The sequence below is a fragment of the Grus americana genome, chromosome 4 (genome assembly GCF_028858705.1).
Source record: "Grus americana isolate bGruAme1 chromosome 4, bGruAme1.mat, whole genome shotgun sequence".
Classification (NCBI taxonomy): Eukaryota; Metazoa; Chordata; class Aves; order Gruiformes; family Gruidae; genus Grus; species Grus americana.
The window spans coordinates 65,226,240-65,243,606 of NC_072855.1; the positions used below are offsets into that span (position 1 = coordinate 65,226,240).

Here is a 17,367-nt window from a genome sequence, read left to right on the forward strand (position 1 = left end):
TTCTTTACGTTTATTGTACTGATGCATATTTAGAGATAACAATCATATACCTCCTGTCAGACTTTGTTTTGCTAGGCTACACAAGCTGAACCATTTTAATCTCCTTTCCTGTTAAATTATCTATATTCTCATCCCCATTGTGGCCCTTTTCCTGTGTATTGAGTCTGAATTCCTCTTCTTGGACAAGGGGGATTTTGAACAAGCAATCTGTAAGGGAGATGTAATAGCTACTTGTACAGTGCCATTAATATTTCACTACTCTCTTGTGCTCAGGCACTGAGATTTTGTTTGGAGGCAGGACTCTGACAATTGTCACTGGAATTAGTAGGAGCTAAATCCTCTTGATATCTTATGTCACTCAATTATTCTGCCACTTCATTGTGAATAGTAACTTTGGTAGTTTTAGGGTCTTGAAAAAGCAGTAGGTACAGATCTAGCTTTCTTTTTTTCTTCCTGCTGTGACCTGAACCCTTGCTCCTGAAGTTGTTCTTGGGTAATGGATTTGTACTTGTATAAGCTACTGTGGAGAACTGGAATCATCCAAAAACTAAAATAATCCTAGTCAAGGCATAGTATTAATAGGATTTTCAGTCTACCAGGTAGCATGCTTTAGTGAATAGATCCCCTAAACGTCATTCCGTTGCCTGAGGTCTTATTCCTAGTTCTACTGGTAACCTGTTATGTGAGTTTAGAAGTAAGCTCAGTTCATCTGTTTCCTCTTTAATTTATCTGCTCGGATTGTATGCCCTTTAGTTATGGACTTTCTTAATTTGTTTTTACAAATTAGCACAATAGAATCTTAATCTTGGCTTGAGCCAGTGAAGGTTATTTTGATGCAGTTATGCTTAGAAATCTCCCTCTGGTGGTTACAGGTGGCTGATGTTTCTGAAAAAGGGAACATACCCACTATAGCTGTTTCAGCACTTAGTTGTAATCTGCGGGTAGAGAGCAAGTTTTTTCCTGGCCCTTGTGATAGTTACTTGCAGTAGCATTGTATCTATGGAAATGGAAATTGGTGATATAACTGGGTTTAAGAAAAACTTGTGCAGCAATGCATGTCCTATTTCTGTACAGCATTCTTTCCTTAGACTTTGATTAGACTTCAGAGATGAAAAAGAACGGTTAAGTTTTAATTTCTCTGTTGTTTATCCCTTTCTCTTTTCTCCATTTCTTACTATACTTTTTTTCCCCTCCTTTACACCACTTGCTGGCTTTGTCCATTCTTAGTCCCTCCACTTGACCCTGTTGAAGCCTAGTTGTAGTTGTCTCATGTCTTTGCACCATTTGTTCTTTCTCACTGCCTTTCATTCAGCTCATGTGTTGAAACATTCTGAAAAACAAATCAGTAGCCCTAAGTTTTCTTCTTACTCCATCAAAATCAGCTCTTGCCTATCTAGTCTCAGATACCATTTAGGTTTCTCAGAAAAGATGAATGGTTTCTGTGATTTCCATCTGTGTGAATACATCTTGGCTACTCTTTTCTCCTGGATCCCAGTTTTCCCTTGTTTATCATAGTTTTTTCCTTCCCCAGGTTCCCTTCATCTCTTTTCTGTTCTTCACAGAATCCATCTAATTTTGCACATGGGCTATCTTCCCTTCTCTAAATCCTAGAGACTCTTTTCTTCCCTTGTTTACTGAGCTAAACTTGATGCTGAAGACGCTCACTCTTCTGTGCTTGCCAAATGTTTTGATTTTGGATCCTACCTGTGGTTGTGTCTCTCCTTCTTCCCTCTTGTTTTCTTGTTTGGTTTTAACATCACTATCCTCAAACTCTGACTGTTTTTAATCTGTAACCTTCTTGGAGTTGTCCTCCTTGCCACAAATACAGGCTATTGCCAGATGTTGTCACTTCAGTTTCCAGCCTCTGTGAAATATGAATCGTAGTCTGGCACATTGAGGGAAGCATGTACTGTTTGTACTCTTTCACTTCCTTTCTCGCAATCCTTGATAATCATATCAGTCGTCAATGAACTGTTAGTGTAGCACAAACAAAACTGATTTCTCTTGGTCAGTCAGGTCTTATCTGTCCCTGTTACAGGGGAATTTTTTTCATTGCATTTCATATAAATGCATTCTTGTCTTCCTGCATTCAAGAGGCTGAGCAGTTGTGATGTCATCTATTTATTTCTACTTCCACAGTTTACTTTTTTAGGTTCCCAGTTAATGCCACCTTATTCTTTTAAGGCTTCAATATACATTCTGCTGTGGCTTCCTTGGCTTATCTAGTTTTGTGACTTCTGGAGTGTCAATGTCTGTGGTACAGCTTGTTTTGGAACAATCCTGCTAGCGTAGTAACTCTGCGAGTCAGAGTAAGGCAAACTCTGAAATTGATTGGAATAGGAAGTAGAACAGGACAAATATTTCATTTTCCGAAGAGTCTCATATGAAATTTTCAGTGGGAGATATGGTAAATCTTGGTTCACTCTAAATTCTGAGATTACTTTCCTCTGACACCTACTTTTGCTGACAGGAAACACTAAAACATTGCTAGAAGTTCCTTTCTAAAAATGTTCTCGTTTCTCAAACAGGCCTTAGCTATAAAAGTTTGAAGCTATCAGTTAATAACTTGATTCAAATTCTGACTCTGAATCCCTCAGTTACTTTGCATAGTTACCTGTGTTCTGTTGAACAGGTTAAAGTGAGATCGAGTACTTTTTATGTTACTACCTTAAACGAAATCCCTGTTGGTGTACCATAGAAGCATTATCTGTTGCAAGATTGGGATGTCTGTGTTAGGAGGAGAAAACAAATAAATTGTGGGGCTCCAATGAAGACTTCCGTACCACACCTTGATGTGTACTTCAGAATGTCTCTTGTGCAGAGTAGTGAGCTGCTGGAAGTGGGAGCTGTGTGTGTTTGGCTGGAAGCAAGGAGAGAGAGGGAGTGTGTGTCGGTTTTGGGTTTTGGTTTGGGGTTTGTTGTTTTTGTTTTGGTTTTTTTCTCTTCTCTCTTCAGAGGTATTTGAAGTTTTGTGTGAAATGCAGTTCCATTTTCTTCCTGATATTTTGAGGATTATCAATCAGTACGTCCAGAGGAGCTAAAGCATTCTTAACTTTGGTTTATAGATACATCATGTCTCAAACACGCTGTAGTTTAAACCATCTTGCTAGTTGTGGCAACGAATGGGTTTACAGACCATTTCTGTTTTGTATTGTTCGGGGAGGCTTATGAAATTATGAATCATGTAGTAATGAAAAGCTAAATCGGTGCATAATTAACAAAAGATTGCTCCTCTGGAAGAGTACTCAAAAGGCTCCTTTCAGAGTTCATTGCATTTGTGGAAGCATTGCTTTATTGGCATAGTAGTAATGCTTTTGCACTATATGAAAAAAGTGGATGAAATGATGAAGAGACTGGTTTTGAATAAGTGGCACATCATTTACATTTTCTTGAAAGAGCCTTGCTTTTCCTTCTTAAAAAGATGATTTACTGGTAAATTGTTTTATATCCTATTCCTGATTTTGACTACCACCTTTAGTCAAAGAATATATCAGTATCCAGTGCAGATGCTTGTTCTACATAGTGCAAACTTGGTTATGGGACAACTAATTAAAAAAGACTTCACCTCAGTCAATGTTTTACTGTAATTTTGAGGTCTCTGCATTTCCTGGGATCTGATGACAACTCTAGACAAGCTTAGGACAGGTAACAGGGCTGTTAGTTTTTCCTCTTCCCTTGGTGTGAGTGAAAGAGTTTTAAACAGTTAGTGATGGCAAGATGCTCTGCCAATGTGCCTTCTAGTCTAGATATTCTTGCTTAAATTATACCAGTGAACACACTTCTTCCCTTCTTATAGCCCTGTGGAAGTTAGAGGCTCTCAGATGAACTGGGAGCTGATGCAGACAACTGCAAAAGGAGGTCTTGTGAAAGGTTTAGGGAAATTTGGATTGTCTGTACTGGGAATGTTGCATACTCTGTAATCCAAATGGAGGTGTTTTTCTTAGTCTGCCTGTAATGTCTGGGCTCCTGTTTGCTTTTCTTTATTGATAATGGTGGTTGAAATTTTCTGTATGAGAAATGCTTATGTTTTTGGTGAAAAATATTTTTATTGTGAGGAAACTGAATGTTCAATTTCATTGTTGTATTTCTGGCTCTGTTTCATCATGACTTTGCAATGCAAGTAGGCAGGAAGAATATTTTTGGCTGTTTTGTAATGTGCCAGAACAACTGATAGTAAGGGAAGTAAGAAGTCAGACTTAGACAAAGGTTATTATGTCTTTTGCCTTTCAAGTTTTCTTCAGTAACTTTGGGCTTCCAAGATAAGTCAGCACCACAATTATCTTGCATCCCTGTTGGCTGTAATATTGTGAATTTCACTGGATGTCCCTGGACTGAATAGTGACCTCAGTCAAGTATGTCAGCAGCTCAGATGCAATAGTATAACTGGGTCACCTAGGGAAAGGAGACGAGGGTGAAGCAGCTGTTGAGTCCAAATCAATTGTATTACTGTAGATCGCATCCTCTTTCAGAGAGGCAAATATAACATGTTGAACTAAAGTTTTATTAGAAAAATACTGTAATCTATTACGCTTCCTGGCTCATCAGTGACACTCCTGCAGGTTATGTAAATTAGCCAGAAGGGAGAAAAATGTAAACAAGCAGAGAAGTACGGAAACCATTCAAGTGTTTAGCAGGCTATTCTGTTTTTTCAGCACTGACACAAGTCATGAATACCAGAATTTGGATTGCATGCTTTGTTTGATAATGAATGTCGTGGGTTTAGTGTGACTGTTGTAGTGCAAGGTTTTAGTGCAAGGTTTACATCGGAAGTGTGGATGGAGACTCCTTTTTGTGTGCAGTCTTGAACGAAAACTAAATGACCTCAACTACCTAATCGATTTTGAGATAGTATTGTGTTCCATAGCTTAGTGCAATGCCACAGAGTTAACACGTTTCTCCCTGTTAAATGTGATTCAATAAATGATTTAATAACCAAATTAATGCTTAATCATGAAGAATAAGTTACTGGAATTAAGCGACAATTTATTTAAAAAAAAAAAATTCCGTAGTAACTACTGCTGTTATGCTTAGGAGGATCTCAAGAGAAGAGAGTAAGGCCTTGGGATGCTAGCAATGTGAGAGGCTTCCTGGTATCATCAGTTTATCAAGGGAAAACTTAACAGGGCAGTTCTACTTCCTAGTCCCTTCTAGAAGATTTTGCATGCATCGTCCTATACATGTAGTTCACCCCTGTGGGATGTTTAGGTCCAGCAGATGGTAAAGGAGTTGCTCTTAAAAACAGAACTCCTGTTCAAGAATTTGCTCTGGTATCTAGTCTTTACCCCATTACGTGCAATCTCAGTCTTTTGGGGCTCTCTGGGATTTTCATCTTGCAAGAAAACTTATGATTCCTTTTTTCCCCTTCATTCATCAGGTCTTACCTCCCTGAATGATGAATATATCTTAGAGCATGCACTGTGAAAGACAGTAGAGCGATCAATACTGCAGCAGGAAAACAAAATCTTTTAATCTCCATAGTAATACTCCTTCTTCGCAAAGGAAGGTGGTAGTTTGTAATGATCCTTGTAAACTGAATTACTTTCTAATGCATCCATTTTTCTTTTGGTTTAGGTGTTTGGAAATGCTCCTCCAAGTACAATGACAGAAAAATTTTCTGACCTCCTGCAGTTTACTACTCAAGTGTCACGACTGATGGTGACTGAAATTCGACGGCGAGCATCAAATAAGTCCACAGGTATTGCATGGGGCACAAGTTTGGGCTTTGAGATATACGTTGCGAATTTCAGATCAGTCAGACTACTATGAGCTGCTATCCACAGCAACTCTGCAGGTTCAGAAATTGAAGTCTTAGCAGCAAAAATGCATTGTCTTCCATTTCTTTGGGCCGAGAGGAGGCAGCTAAAATTTTCCTCCTTGGGTTATGGAGAAAACGGAGTTCCACAAAATTGACAACACATCAGAGAGAGGAGTGAGCTAAGTTGCATCATCTACTAGTAGAAGGAGACTAAGAACGTGCATGTGGATAGCTGCTGTATCTTGCCTGAGGTGCCTGTTGGTGGTGTGTTTTGTCCCTCGGATATGGTAACATTTCAAACCCATGCATTTTAAATTAGCTGTTGGCCTGGAAGCTAATAAGATGTGAAAGTACAGCAAGTCCCACATTACTACCAACACTGCCAGCACTAGAAAAATGTTAGTGGACCCGTCTTTTGCTCTGTTTATTAAATGTCAGCGTGAGGTTTGGTTCTGTTGAACCCTGAATGTGTCAGAACCTTACCACGTATTGGGAGTTGCATAACTGAGGACAGTGTGCCAAGAGTCATGTTTCATTAGCTTTTCTCTTTGATTTCCTCTTCTGAAGAGGGATGCTTCTAAGAAGTATCAAGTTTTTGTCTCCTACATAATTTTAAGATCTGTACTGGCTTCTCAGTTTGGATTTGGTGGTAAATAAGGAAATAGCGGACTGGAAAAGGCTGTGCAAATTATTACGCATGAAGTCAGGAGTCACAAACTGTGCCAATTACAATTTCTTTCCATTTTAAGTAGAGTGACTAACAGTGAAACATTCCAGATGGCTAAACAGATATCGTAGACAAAACCTGTTCTCTATGGGTAAACAGGCGCAAAATGTCTTTTCTTTGGGTATTTAGGGGACATGAATGTCCAACAGCCGTGCTGGCAGAATGGTGCTGTTCGTTTGACCCTTTTTTTCTGGGGAACATCTGTTATCCCTGCTAGTCAGTTGGATTCTGCTAAAAATGACTGGTTTTGTGTATTTATTACTTAAGCCATACCTCTCTGCTTGTGGCTCCAAGGTAAGCCAGTTGTCATCCTTGAAACCTTACAAGTCAGAGGTAGATTTTGGTGGTGGTGGTTTTTGGGGTTTTCCTTGTTTTCTACATCACTTGGAAACTTAACCACAATGACTTAAAAGACAGTGTGGTACTCTTCTAAGCTTTAATGTAATGACTACCAGTGCTTTTATTAAAACAGGAAGCAGTAATTTTTCCTGTTAGCAAGATTGCTTTCAGTCAATAAACCCTTTTCAGACCTCACATAAGAAGGCCTGGTAGGTCCATGTTCTGCAATACCATTTTGACTCTTGGTGGGACCTGGGAGTTGCAGTTTGCTTGCCAGAAATGACCAATTAACAAGCTGTTAAAACTCACATTTTGTAGACTTCTGTGTTAAACTGTTTAGAGCTAGATGCACATTTCCTGCGATACTGAAAAAAATAATAGAAACTCTTGGCTTTTTAGGATATGCTTTGTTAAAGACATAATATTGTGTCTAAGGATTGTGAAGGCTCTTGCATTTTTTTTTTTTAAACTTCCATTTTGTTTGCATACCAAACAAAGATACAGCATATCTTAATAGCTATTAACAGGTCGTTATATTTCTTACAATGTTTTTAAAAGTGAAAAACTTCAGTAACAACTATGTGCAGGAAATGTCTCTGGTAATACCCAAGTGTAAATCCCTCGTGGTGTGAAGTGCTCCATTTAGGTGAACAAAAGTGCTGAGCTTGTTTTAGAGACAAGCTTTCCATGCAAACATTATCAAAAGTCAACTTTAGGTAGTTAAGGAAGGGAAGAAATTTTACAAGAACTTGCTTTCTATCTGTAAAGAGATAAATATGTTGGCAGTATTTTACAGTTGGGAATGTGGTATGATTAAATCTTACCTGTTGGTGTGTTGATGTGATTTTTTTTTTTTGTTGGTTGTTTTGTTTTTTCCTCCCTCCATCTCATAATGGAACACAGGGCAATTTTTTCATTAGGCCTTTGAATATTTATGCTAATAGCTATGTAAGTAATGCCTGCCATCGTGGAGGCATGTTTCAGTTATTCTTGGCAGACTGTGGTAGTTTTCTCAGAACAGCATTTCGTGATTCAGTAGTAACTGTGCCAGCACCCTGTCTTAAGCAGTCTCTGAAAATTGCCATTGTAGTTACGTATCCAACTACAGTTTCAACTGTCTTGTTTCTCTAGTATGAATGTAACCTTGGAGTAAGAAAAATGAAGCAGCTAAAATTGAGTTAAATTATCTTATAGATTTAAGTCTTTGCTGTACAACAGTGATAATTTGCAGGTGACAGCAGTAACCATATCTATGAGGATTAGTGCTTGGTTTCCCTTGTCCTAAGGTATCTAGTCTGTTGTAGAAGTTGGTGCAGTCATGGTTGAAATAGCTCTATATACTTGAGATTTTTGGCTGCCAAATTTTCCCCAAATAAATCCAATTTCATGTCTGAATTGATCAAAAAGTTGTGGTAGTACTATCCTAAAATATATGTTCAAACATCTATTTTTAGCATAGTCTCAGTTCTGAAATGAAACTTTCTTTTGGGAGCAAGTGCATCTGGCTCAGTGCTGAAAAAGATAGACGACTTAAAAAAGGGACAGGGATAGCTGGAATCTTGGTAGAATAAATGTGGCTACTAATGGCTACTTTGGCTACTGGTGCTGAAGGGGAAGCAACACTTTTATTTCAAGCACTTTTCAAGACATACCCTGGATGCAATTGGTTCCTTTGTGATTTTGCAAATATTTCAACAGCATGTCCTACAGGGTTTGACCCATCATCATAATTTAGAGCCAATGCAAACATAAGCATACGGCAGGGAAGGTTAGTTCAGGCGATCCCTCTGGTACGGACAGTGGGACTTGTGTGCCGTTTCAAGGTCTCTAGCCGGACTGATGCACAGTGGACCATGGTTCCCGAAGTCCTTGGTGTGGAGGTGGCTGGTGTGCAGGTAGGCGGGAGAGCTTCTCTCTCTGTGCCACAAGGGCTGTGAGCTGAATAGGCTGGGACTGATTGGGTTATCATTTCAGTGAGTACCTGTACCTCGTACATGAGAAATCCCAACTACCGAATAGTTTCGCATTGCAAATGTAAAGGCAAGTACATAAAGCTGTTCTCCCCGCATCAAACCATAAACCTGCGTAACGGAACGGCGGGTTCCCAGCTGCCATCACTGACAAACAGAAAGCAAGAAACAGGGCAAGTACAGAGTACACCTTTCTCTTTCACACTTAACAGCTTGAGGGTGTGCAAAACTGTGATTTGGTACCTTGTAGTGGTTATTCCATGTTTATCAAAATTGATTTCTAACTCAGTCCTATGTTGTCTGCATCTCAGATATACCAAATGGGATACCAAGAGCTCCCATTATTTAATGCATTAGGATATATGAACACTTGATACCACAGGGAGGTTCAGAATGATTCCCTTAGTGATGGGCAGTCCTGCAACCTGGAAGGTCTTTCCCCAGTCAGAATGTGAATAAGTGGTTGTGGGGCAATCCGTGAAACCGGTGTAGAAGGGTAGAAAATTAAAGAATGAGAAAGCAAAACAGTTCATCACAAGGCTGGAACATTTTAATCTCCTTTTAAGATCAATTTCAAAAGTTTCTGGGTTTTGGTTGGGGGTTTTTTGTTGTTTGTTTTTTGGGGGTGGTTTTTTTGGTTTTGTGATTTCAATTGTGTTAGTCTGTGTATGTCACTGTTTTATGCACCTTTTAAATTCAATTTGGCTGTGTCTTCATTGATTTCAGTCAATGTTTCATTCCACATTTGCAACATTCTCTGTATGTATTTGTCCCAGTATTTACTATTTAATGCTAAATTTATTTTTACCATGCATCTAGACTGTTCGGCTAATGCTTCCTACCTCCAGAAACAACATTTTCAGTTACTGTTTATACCCTCTGAATGTTGTGGTGGGTAGGTTTTTGGGGATTTTTGGGGTGGTTTTTTGTGTGTGTGTGTGGTGTTCACACACCCCCCCCCTTCTTTCTCTTCCTCTTATTTTCATTGATTTACTCAAACTTTTTCACCAGTGAAAATGCTTTTAACCTCTTTAGGCATTTCTCTAACAGATCTGAAAGACTATCATTATCTCATCTTCAAACCACTTTGGGAGACCAAATTGATAAACATTCATCATCATCATGTTTAACTGTTGCAGAAAACCACATTGGTGGTTTGTATTTGGCCTCTGACAATGCCTACCTTTATTCTTTTAAAAATTCCATTGATCTGCAAACTCTACTTTTATTGTTCATTTTTATTGCATTTTACCTCTATCACATCAGCAGAACTAATTCTATGTTTGTCTTAAATACACAAGAGTTAGTGTTGTTTGTTGAAGTGCATCTTGCATTTTGGGTAAGTTACTGATGATAGTCAAAGGAAGCTTCTTACCATCTACTAATAAGTAGCCTTTTGCGCTCCTCCCCTAATGAAGTCTGAAGTTTTATTGATAGTGTTATTTCTAGTGTCTGCTTCTCTTCAGAGTTAAGGATCTTTCTTGCTAAAATAAGTGGACTTAGGGACTGCTTTCAGACTTTTTTGGTATGTTAGTTAATTTTTCTTCTGTTGAGAAGAGAGTATATTCTAAATAATCTCACATGCTACTCGCGTGACTACACATATTTTGGTTTTTTTCATTTTATATATATATGCATATGTTTTTTCAGTCCTGTGGGTGACTTTACTTTAAATGGTGATTCTGGTTTGAATTTATTAAAATTGCTCTGAAAGGGAAGCAGTGTCCTATCAGCTACTCATCAGGAGTCAGTTCTGATCAACCACTGTTATATCTTGTTACTTTTGGTTAACCTTCAATTTATTTTGGTGTTCTTTACCAGATGTATGCAAGGCAAGTGTAGTGCAATATAGTGTCTTTCCAAGAGATCCTAGAAAGCCCGTTCTTTTATTGGCTGGGTTAGTGAGGCTGAATGCTGGCACAGTTGAGTTGTTTATCTTTGCATGAGCAGCCTTCCATTTCTGCACACTGCAAAGGCATCAGCCACTTCATGTCTGCAGCTTGTGACAACAGCACTGCACTGTTCCTGATGACTGAAGGAAGACTTTTTGCTGTCCCATTTTTGTTTGGGTTGGTATTTCTCTCTTGCTGTCTAGGCAGTTCAAACTATTTGTATTCTTTAACTCTAGGTATTTGACTGTGTTTCCAGGCATTCCCTGCAAGAAGTAGTAGAGACTTCTTGAAGGCTCAGTTAGGGAAGGGGTCTCTAACCTCAGCTTGCTCCCCATTACCCCCAACGCAGCCACCCATATGTCCCATTCCCCCCACCCCCTTTGGCATATGCACAGATATTTTTTCACTAATATTCCACTCTAGAGTAAGAATAAGCTATACAAAAGTCTGATGACATTATTATAAGCTCTTTATGGTGCTAGAACATCTAACTAAAAGCTTCATGTACTGAATTTGTCCTTAATGCTATTGCTATAGGCAATAAAGTTGCTTACATGCAGTGCTGCTTTTTGCTAGCAATCTGAATGGATCTAATCCCATTGCTTTCCATCTGCTGCTTTTCTGAAGTCCAGGACGCAAAGTACCTATGTCATCTCTTCTGTATCAAACAAATTCCGGTGTTTTATTCTACCAAGCATCTATGCCATATACAGTGAATCCATGCTGAAAAATCTGACTGCTGTGTATTAACTATGTGACCATATAATCATGATCATACACATGCTTGCACGGTTGTCAAGATATGTATGCTTATGTAGTATTTTATAGATTTTTCTCTTTGCTTTTTCCCCATTTTTACTAGCTAGCATATCCCAATTCTAGATTTAGTGGTTTGTTCTGCAGACGTTGAAGGGATGAGAACATCTGGGAGGGGCACGTAGAGGATGTTATATTAAAAAGATGACTTGAACACTTCAAAACCAGGGAAAAGGTACAAGAAATAAATTAAGACTAGTGCTGATGATAGAAATTAATCTTAGATGATAGTGCTATCAAGTTTGCTCAGAGCAGATGACAAGAGAACTTCTTCCTGCACTTAAAATGCTGTCTGTGTTTTAGGTAGTGCTTAATTAAGACTGACAGTTTTGAAACTCTATTTATAGTGTTCAACTGCTATGCCATTTAGGATGCCAGCAGCATGACAGCTTTTTCAGAAGCATGTACTTAACCCCTGAGTCTCACTTTCCAAGATGACTAAAAGAGCCCGTGTTCCACAGGTGGCTTTTGGAGACTATGCCCAAAGAAGGCTGTGCACGCCCTGTTTTTGGTACCAGTTGTACCTGCTTACAGTCAGAGACTGATTGCCCAGCTCTGTGGTCAGACAGAAAGAGAACGTGCCTACTAATTCACACCTGACACTGGGCTGGTGGGGCACCATCATTGTAGAAGCAGCATGTGCTTTAGGCACACTTGACACTCAGAATTTAGGAAGGTGGCTTTTTACAGGAATTCTGGCATTTTTGCGTGTGCCTCTACTGTACGAACTCTGGCTGTAGCATGGCTGTCGTGTTTTCTAAGTTGGTCTGCTCATATACCCACCCGTCTGGCCAGTGTATTGCACTGATGGTTTTGTAAAACAAAGTGCCCATCAGGCACTTCAGGTCAGCATTCTGGGAAGATGCTGCATGTCCGCATTTGTGTGAGTTTTGAAAATTGCTTTACCCTTCACCTTAGTATTTAAAGCTTTGATTTATCTCAGTCAGTCTCATGCAGGGATTTAATAGGTGTCTCTCCTTAATTCAGCACCGGAATTGGAAAAGCCAGTGGTTTCTATAAAAACCTGTTATGGGAATATGGCTGCAAAACAAAAACATAGGAAAATAGCAGTTGCACAAATGAACCAAATCTGGATTTTTACCTTAAATATGTCTCTTTATATTTTTTCTAGGATTATGACTACAAAAGGGTTTTTGGGCTTTAGAAAAAAATGCCTCCTCTTTGCACTGGAAGGGAATGAAGCTGATACCAGCATGGGTGACATGAAATCCCCCTGAGGCACAAGACCTTTTTCCTTGTGAGAGACAATTGTAGAATAAGAGAGGTCTCTTGTCTGACCTCCTGCTCACAGCCCAACCAACTGTGAGATGGGACCAGGTTGCTCAGGGCTCAATCCTGTCATGTCTTGAAACTCTCCAAGGCTGGAGACAGTACCGCCTCTCTGGGCCCCTTTTCAGTGCATCTCTGTCCTTGGCGGGGGGGGGGAGGAATTTCTCCTTATGTGCAGTCTGAACCTCTCTTGATTTAAGCCTGTTGTCTCTCACCCTCCAGCCATGCAGTGCTGTGAAGATCCTGGCTCCAACTTCTTGATAGCTCCTTCCACCATGCGCAGTGAAGCTGCTGTTGGGTGCCCCTGAGGCTGCTGTTGTGTGCCCCTGAGGCTGTCCCTTTTCCCAGCTGAGCAAACCCTAGTTCCTCAGCCTCTTCTCACAGGGTTGGTACTCCAGCCCCCAAACATCTCAGTGGCCCTTGGCTGAACTCCTGTTGATCGTTGTCTTCCCTGTATTGTGTTGGGACCGAAACTGGATGCAACATTCCACACACAATCTAATGAGCATTGTGTGGAGGGGGGGTAATCACTTTGCTTCATCTACAGCTGTCCTCCTGTTGATAAAGTGTTTCTTTACATCTTGATTTTTGTTACATTGATTCACCAGTGGCTGATAGCCTTGGCTCCAAATGTGGTGGTAGTCTGTCTTGGGAAAAGTTAGTTAGGAATGTAAAGCAAACAACTGTAGACATCTAGGACCATCTACTTCATAGGTTTACTAGTGCAGCTCAGCTTACAGTCTGGTGCTCCAGAAAACGATCTTTTCAATGTAGTTAATGCTAAAAGTTTGATAAGTACCTTGTCATATAAAATGTGTTTACTTTAGAACAAACTCGTTCACAGGTATATGCTGTGGATCTTGACAGCAAATGAAGCAAACAAACCAAGATTAAAATTGGATTTTTCTTCAGTTGCTGATTTATTCCTCTGTTAGTAATTCCTTTATAATTCCCTTTTTAAGCAATATTATGCACCTTCTTTTTCTGTCCTAGTTGACACTAAAAGCACTGAAGATGATTGATATGCAGTTATAGGTGAAAAATGGTTTTAGATTTCCCTTAAGGGTAATGGACAGTCATCATGACCGGCATTATAGATTTCTTAACATAAGTGTGTATTCAGACAGCATTGAAATAGGATTGCATTTTCTGTTGATTTATTTATTGAGGCTGATAACTTGTTTACTAGGCTGAATATTTATCTTTGGCCCAGACTCATACGGAATAGCATCTGATTCCAGAAGTGATTCCTGGATCATAAGTATTAGCCATAAGTTGTTAGCATTTTCATTTTCCAAAAAATGTTGGATGGGGATGTGGTAATTGCTGATCTTAGTCTTGGCTTTACTTTTTGTTCCTGGTTTTTTATTCCTTTTGTCTTTCTGCACCTCTCCTTGCTTCCTATTATCCCATCTTTTCCCGTTATCCTCCATACTATTGTTTCAGTGTAGTGCTGCTTTTCAGAAATTGAATATTAGGTCTTCCCACTGATACCACTAAGTGATGGTGACTTCACGTCTCTGGAAAAGACCAGGCTGGATGAGGCTTTGGGCAATGTGGTCTAGGTGAGGGTGTCCCTGCCTGCAGCAGGGGGGTTGGAACTAGATGATCTTTAAGGTCCCTTCCAACCCAAACCATTCTATGATTCTATGAAAAGAGTATGTTGTATTTGATAAAGCCAAAATACTCAAACAAAAGTTGCTGCATGTTACTGAAATGTCTGCTGGTTTAAAGGATGATGCATGACCTGAAAACATACTTCTTGCAGCCTTGCTAGTGTCCAAGTCAGGTGCGTGTGGAAGACTGGAATGTGCGTCTGGAGAGTGTAGGCCTAAGCTTAGTCCTTTTTTCAAGCAGTGCTGCAGAGATGAATTCATGCTCGGCACTCAGGAGTACTGGGAGGATGTGTTCCCTTCTGCAGGCTATCAGACTGAATTCTTATTGCATTTTTTTAACTGCCCCCCCCCCCCCCCCCACAGAGGCTGCAAGTCGTGCCATAGTCCAGTTTCTGGAGATCAATCAAAGTGAAGAAGCAAGTAGAGGTTGGATGCTGCTCACCACAATCAATTTACTAGCTTCATCAGGACAGGTTAGTCTTAAACAGCAAAACTAAAAATAAATTGTGGGGTGGGAGTGACAAAAGCAATAAAATAATGAACTGCATGAACATGCACTAAAAGATGTAACTATGGTCTGCTTTCTGTGTAAGATCCTTTTTCTGTTATACTGCCACAGAACTTCTGCTTTAGCTCCTTGTGTTTTCAGTTGCCTCAAAAAAAAAAAATCATTGTTTTGGAACTTTAATTTATAATGTTCTTTTGAATTATGCATGCAACTTTTATTGTTCCCCAAAGATTCTCTTGCATGCTGCTGCTTAGTGCCGCATGAGATGCATGTCCCATACAACACCTAAATCACTTGGACTTTGAACTTGGGCTTCCCATTCAAGGAGAGCAACAGCAGTTGCGAAAGGCAAAGCCAGAAGCAGTGGTGAGCGGGTGGTATCATGAATCTTTACTGCCTCTGCTTTTGGTGCTGCCCTCCATCAGAGAGCCGATCTCTGGCAATGTACTGGACAGCTGCGTAGTTTGTTCTTTCTGCTCTAGTCTGCCTCTATAATTCAGCACATCATCTTCTCTGTTTAGTATTTCACCAGCCTCCACCCCAATTTGTCTTTTCTTCCTGCTGATGCTTTCATGTTTTCTACTACCTTGCTCCTTATGCCTGCTTATACCTTCATGCCAAGTGAGAGCATAAATTGAATAGTCCTCCTCCCACTCCCATTTCTACTGCTACAAAGAATAGATAGCTAATGAGGGCTTAGCTGAAGGTCTTGTAATTAACTTGTAAGCTTCTCTTGGCAGAGACTGTCAGTTTTTGTTTCTGTCCTGTGCAGTGACTGCTCTGAACTGTGGCTGTTAGATGCTGTTGTCATGTAAATAAATTACGAACCTATTTTTAAGGTTACCGTTTAGGTAGGCATTCAAGAATAGACGGTGAATCTCTACTGCCATGTGGGTACCTCACCAAAGGTGTGAGAGAGAAAAATGAGCATTTGAGTCAACTGCATTATAGGAGTATGACTTTTTGAATATTGTAATATGCTGAATTGTTTTTTTGCGCTCTCTCCTTTTTTCTCAGAAAACTGTGGACTGCATGACTACCATGTCAGTGCCTTCCACGCTTGTTAAATGTCTATATCTGTTTTTTGACCTTCCACATGTGCCTGAGGTAGTTGGAGGAGCACAGAATGAACTACCTCTCGCAGAGCGCCGAGCGCTACTACAGAAAGTCTTTGTACAGGTAAGAAAGGTAAAATAGGTCATGGAATTTGCAAGAGGAGTGGAAATGCTTCATGTGAGAAAAGTCCAGAAACTTTTCACTTGAACCAGGTTTTGCTCTTCCTTGATTCTTCACAAATTTATGGCTCAGATTAAGATGGATTATCCTGCAAGCACAGCTGGGGTTAAATTTTCACAAAAATTTATGCAACTTGTCTGCACAGCTGCTTAAATAATAATGTTGACTATTATTCTGTTTTAATCTGACCAGTCCTAGTCTTTGGTATCTTTGGCCATTTCTGATTGAAATAGACATAGTACAAATATTAGTATTGAAAATAATCTATGAATTAATTTAACATATGCTTTTTTTCCTTCAATTACAGAAATAAACCATCAATATGGAAACAAATAATTTAAATGTGAACCATCTGAGCTTGCAGTTACTGTTAGAATTATCCCCCAGATTTTTCAGGGAGACCAGGAGCTCCATCTGGCCTGCTCCTCCATTCTGAAGTTTCAGTTGGAGATCTTGCAAGGAAATTCTTATATATTCTTCTGATGAAACTTTTAGAAGGAGCTGACAGTTACTTTTAGAAAAGGGTCAATTGTCGTGCTACCAGTTTCCATGTGCAAATTGGATGCATCTCTGTATAGGGTTATTCTAGCCAAGCATGCAAAACCATAGAGGTCTATCAGCAATTGCATCCTTCAGGGATCTGAAGGCAGTGCTAAGATTTGTGAGTATAACATTTGAGAGGCATTTTTGTACCTGCACTACAGAAATAAAGATGAGCTTTTTTTTTGGGGGGGTCTTAGTCCTACAAGCTCTCTTCCAAAGCAGAAATCATGATGTGCTGTGAGCTATCTTTCAGAAATTGGTTTGCTGTGTTTCAGTCAGCAGAGTTAAAAAATGATCAATGTTACCATGTAGGGTCCCCCCAGTATACTACTGCTCAGCTCTTTTCTGTCCCTCTTCAAGGACTGTAAAGTGGTGCTCTCAAATGAGCTGACTGGAATGGGTGAGGTTTCAGATAGCTTCCAAACCTCCTCTTCCAGATGCAGACAGCCTTGCAAAATCTTCCTCCAGTTTTCTGAGAGGGAACCTCAGCTTTTCCTGCACAAGACACAAAATGGACATCAGATGTCCTCAAAACATGCAGAAAAGGGAGCACAACATAGTAACTTTGGTTGCATGGCTGCGTTTTGTCTTTTTTTATGCTAACCTGGAAATTCAGATCCAGCTAGGTCTATGGTGTTGCTGTAGCCTTTCCTGCCACACTGTTTTGGCTGTTTC

The 17,367-nt window shown here is 39.8% G+C and overlaps 1 protein-coding gene across 5 annotated transcripts in view; it reads left to right on the plus strand.

The window, feature by feature from the left end:
• Positions 1 to 17,367, plus strand: part of WDFY3 (WD repeat and FYVE domain containing 3) — a 183,749-nt gene that overhangs the window by 59,186 nt on the left and 107,196 nt on the right. For all 5 annotated transcript variants that reach the window (XM_054823601.1, XM_054823604.1, XM_054823603.1 and 2 more), the window contains exons 4-6: positions 5,572 to 5,695; positions 14,769 to 14,878; positions 15,931 to 16,092. In XM_054823601.1, the coding sequence (XP_054679576.1) occupies positions 5,572 to 5,695; positions 14,769 to 14,878; positions 15,931 to 16,092 (396 nt within the window). The remainder of the gene's footprint in view (positions 1 to 5,571; positions 5,696 to 14,768; positions 14,879 to 15,930; positions 16,093 to 17,367) is intronic.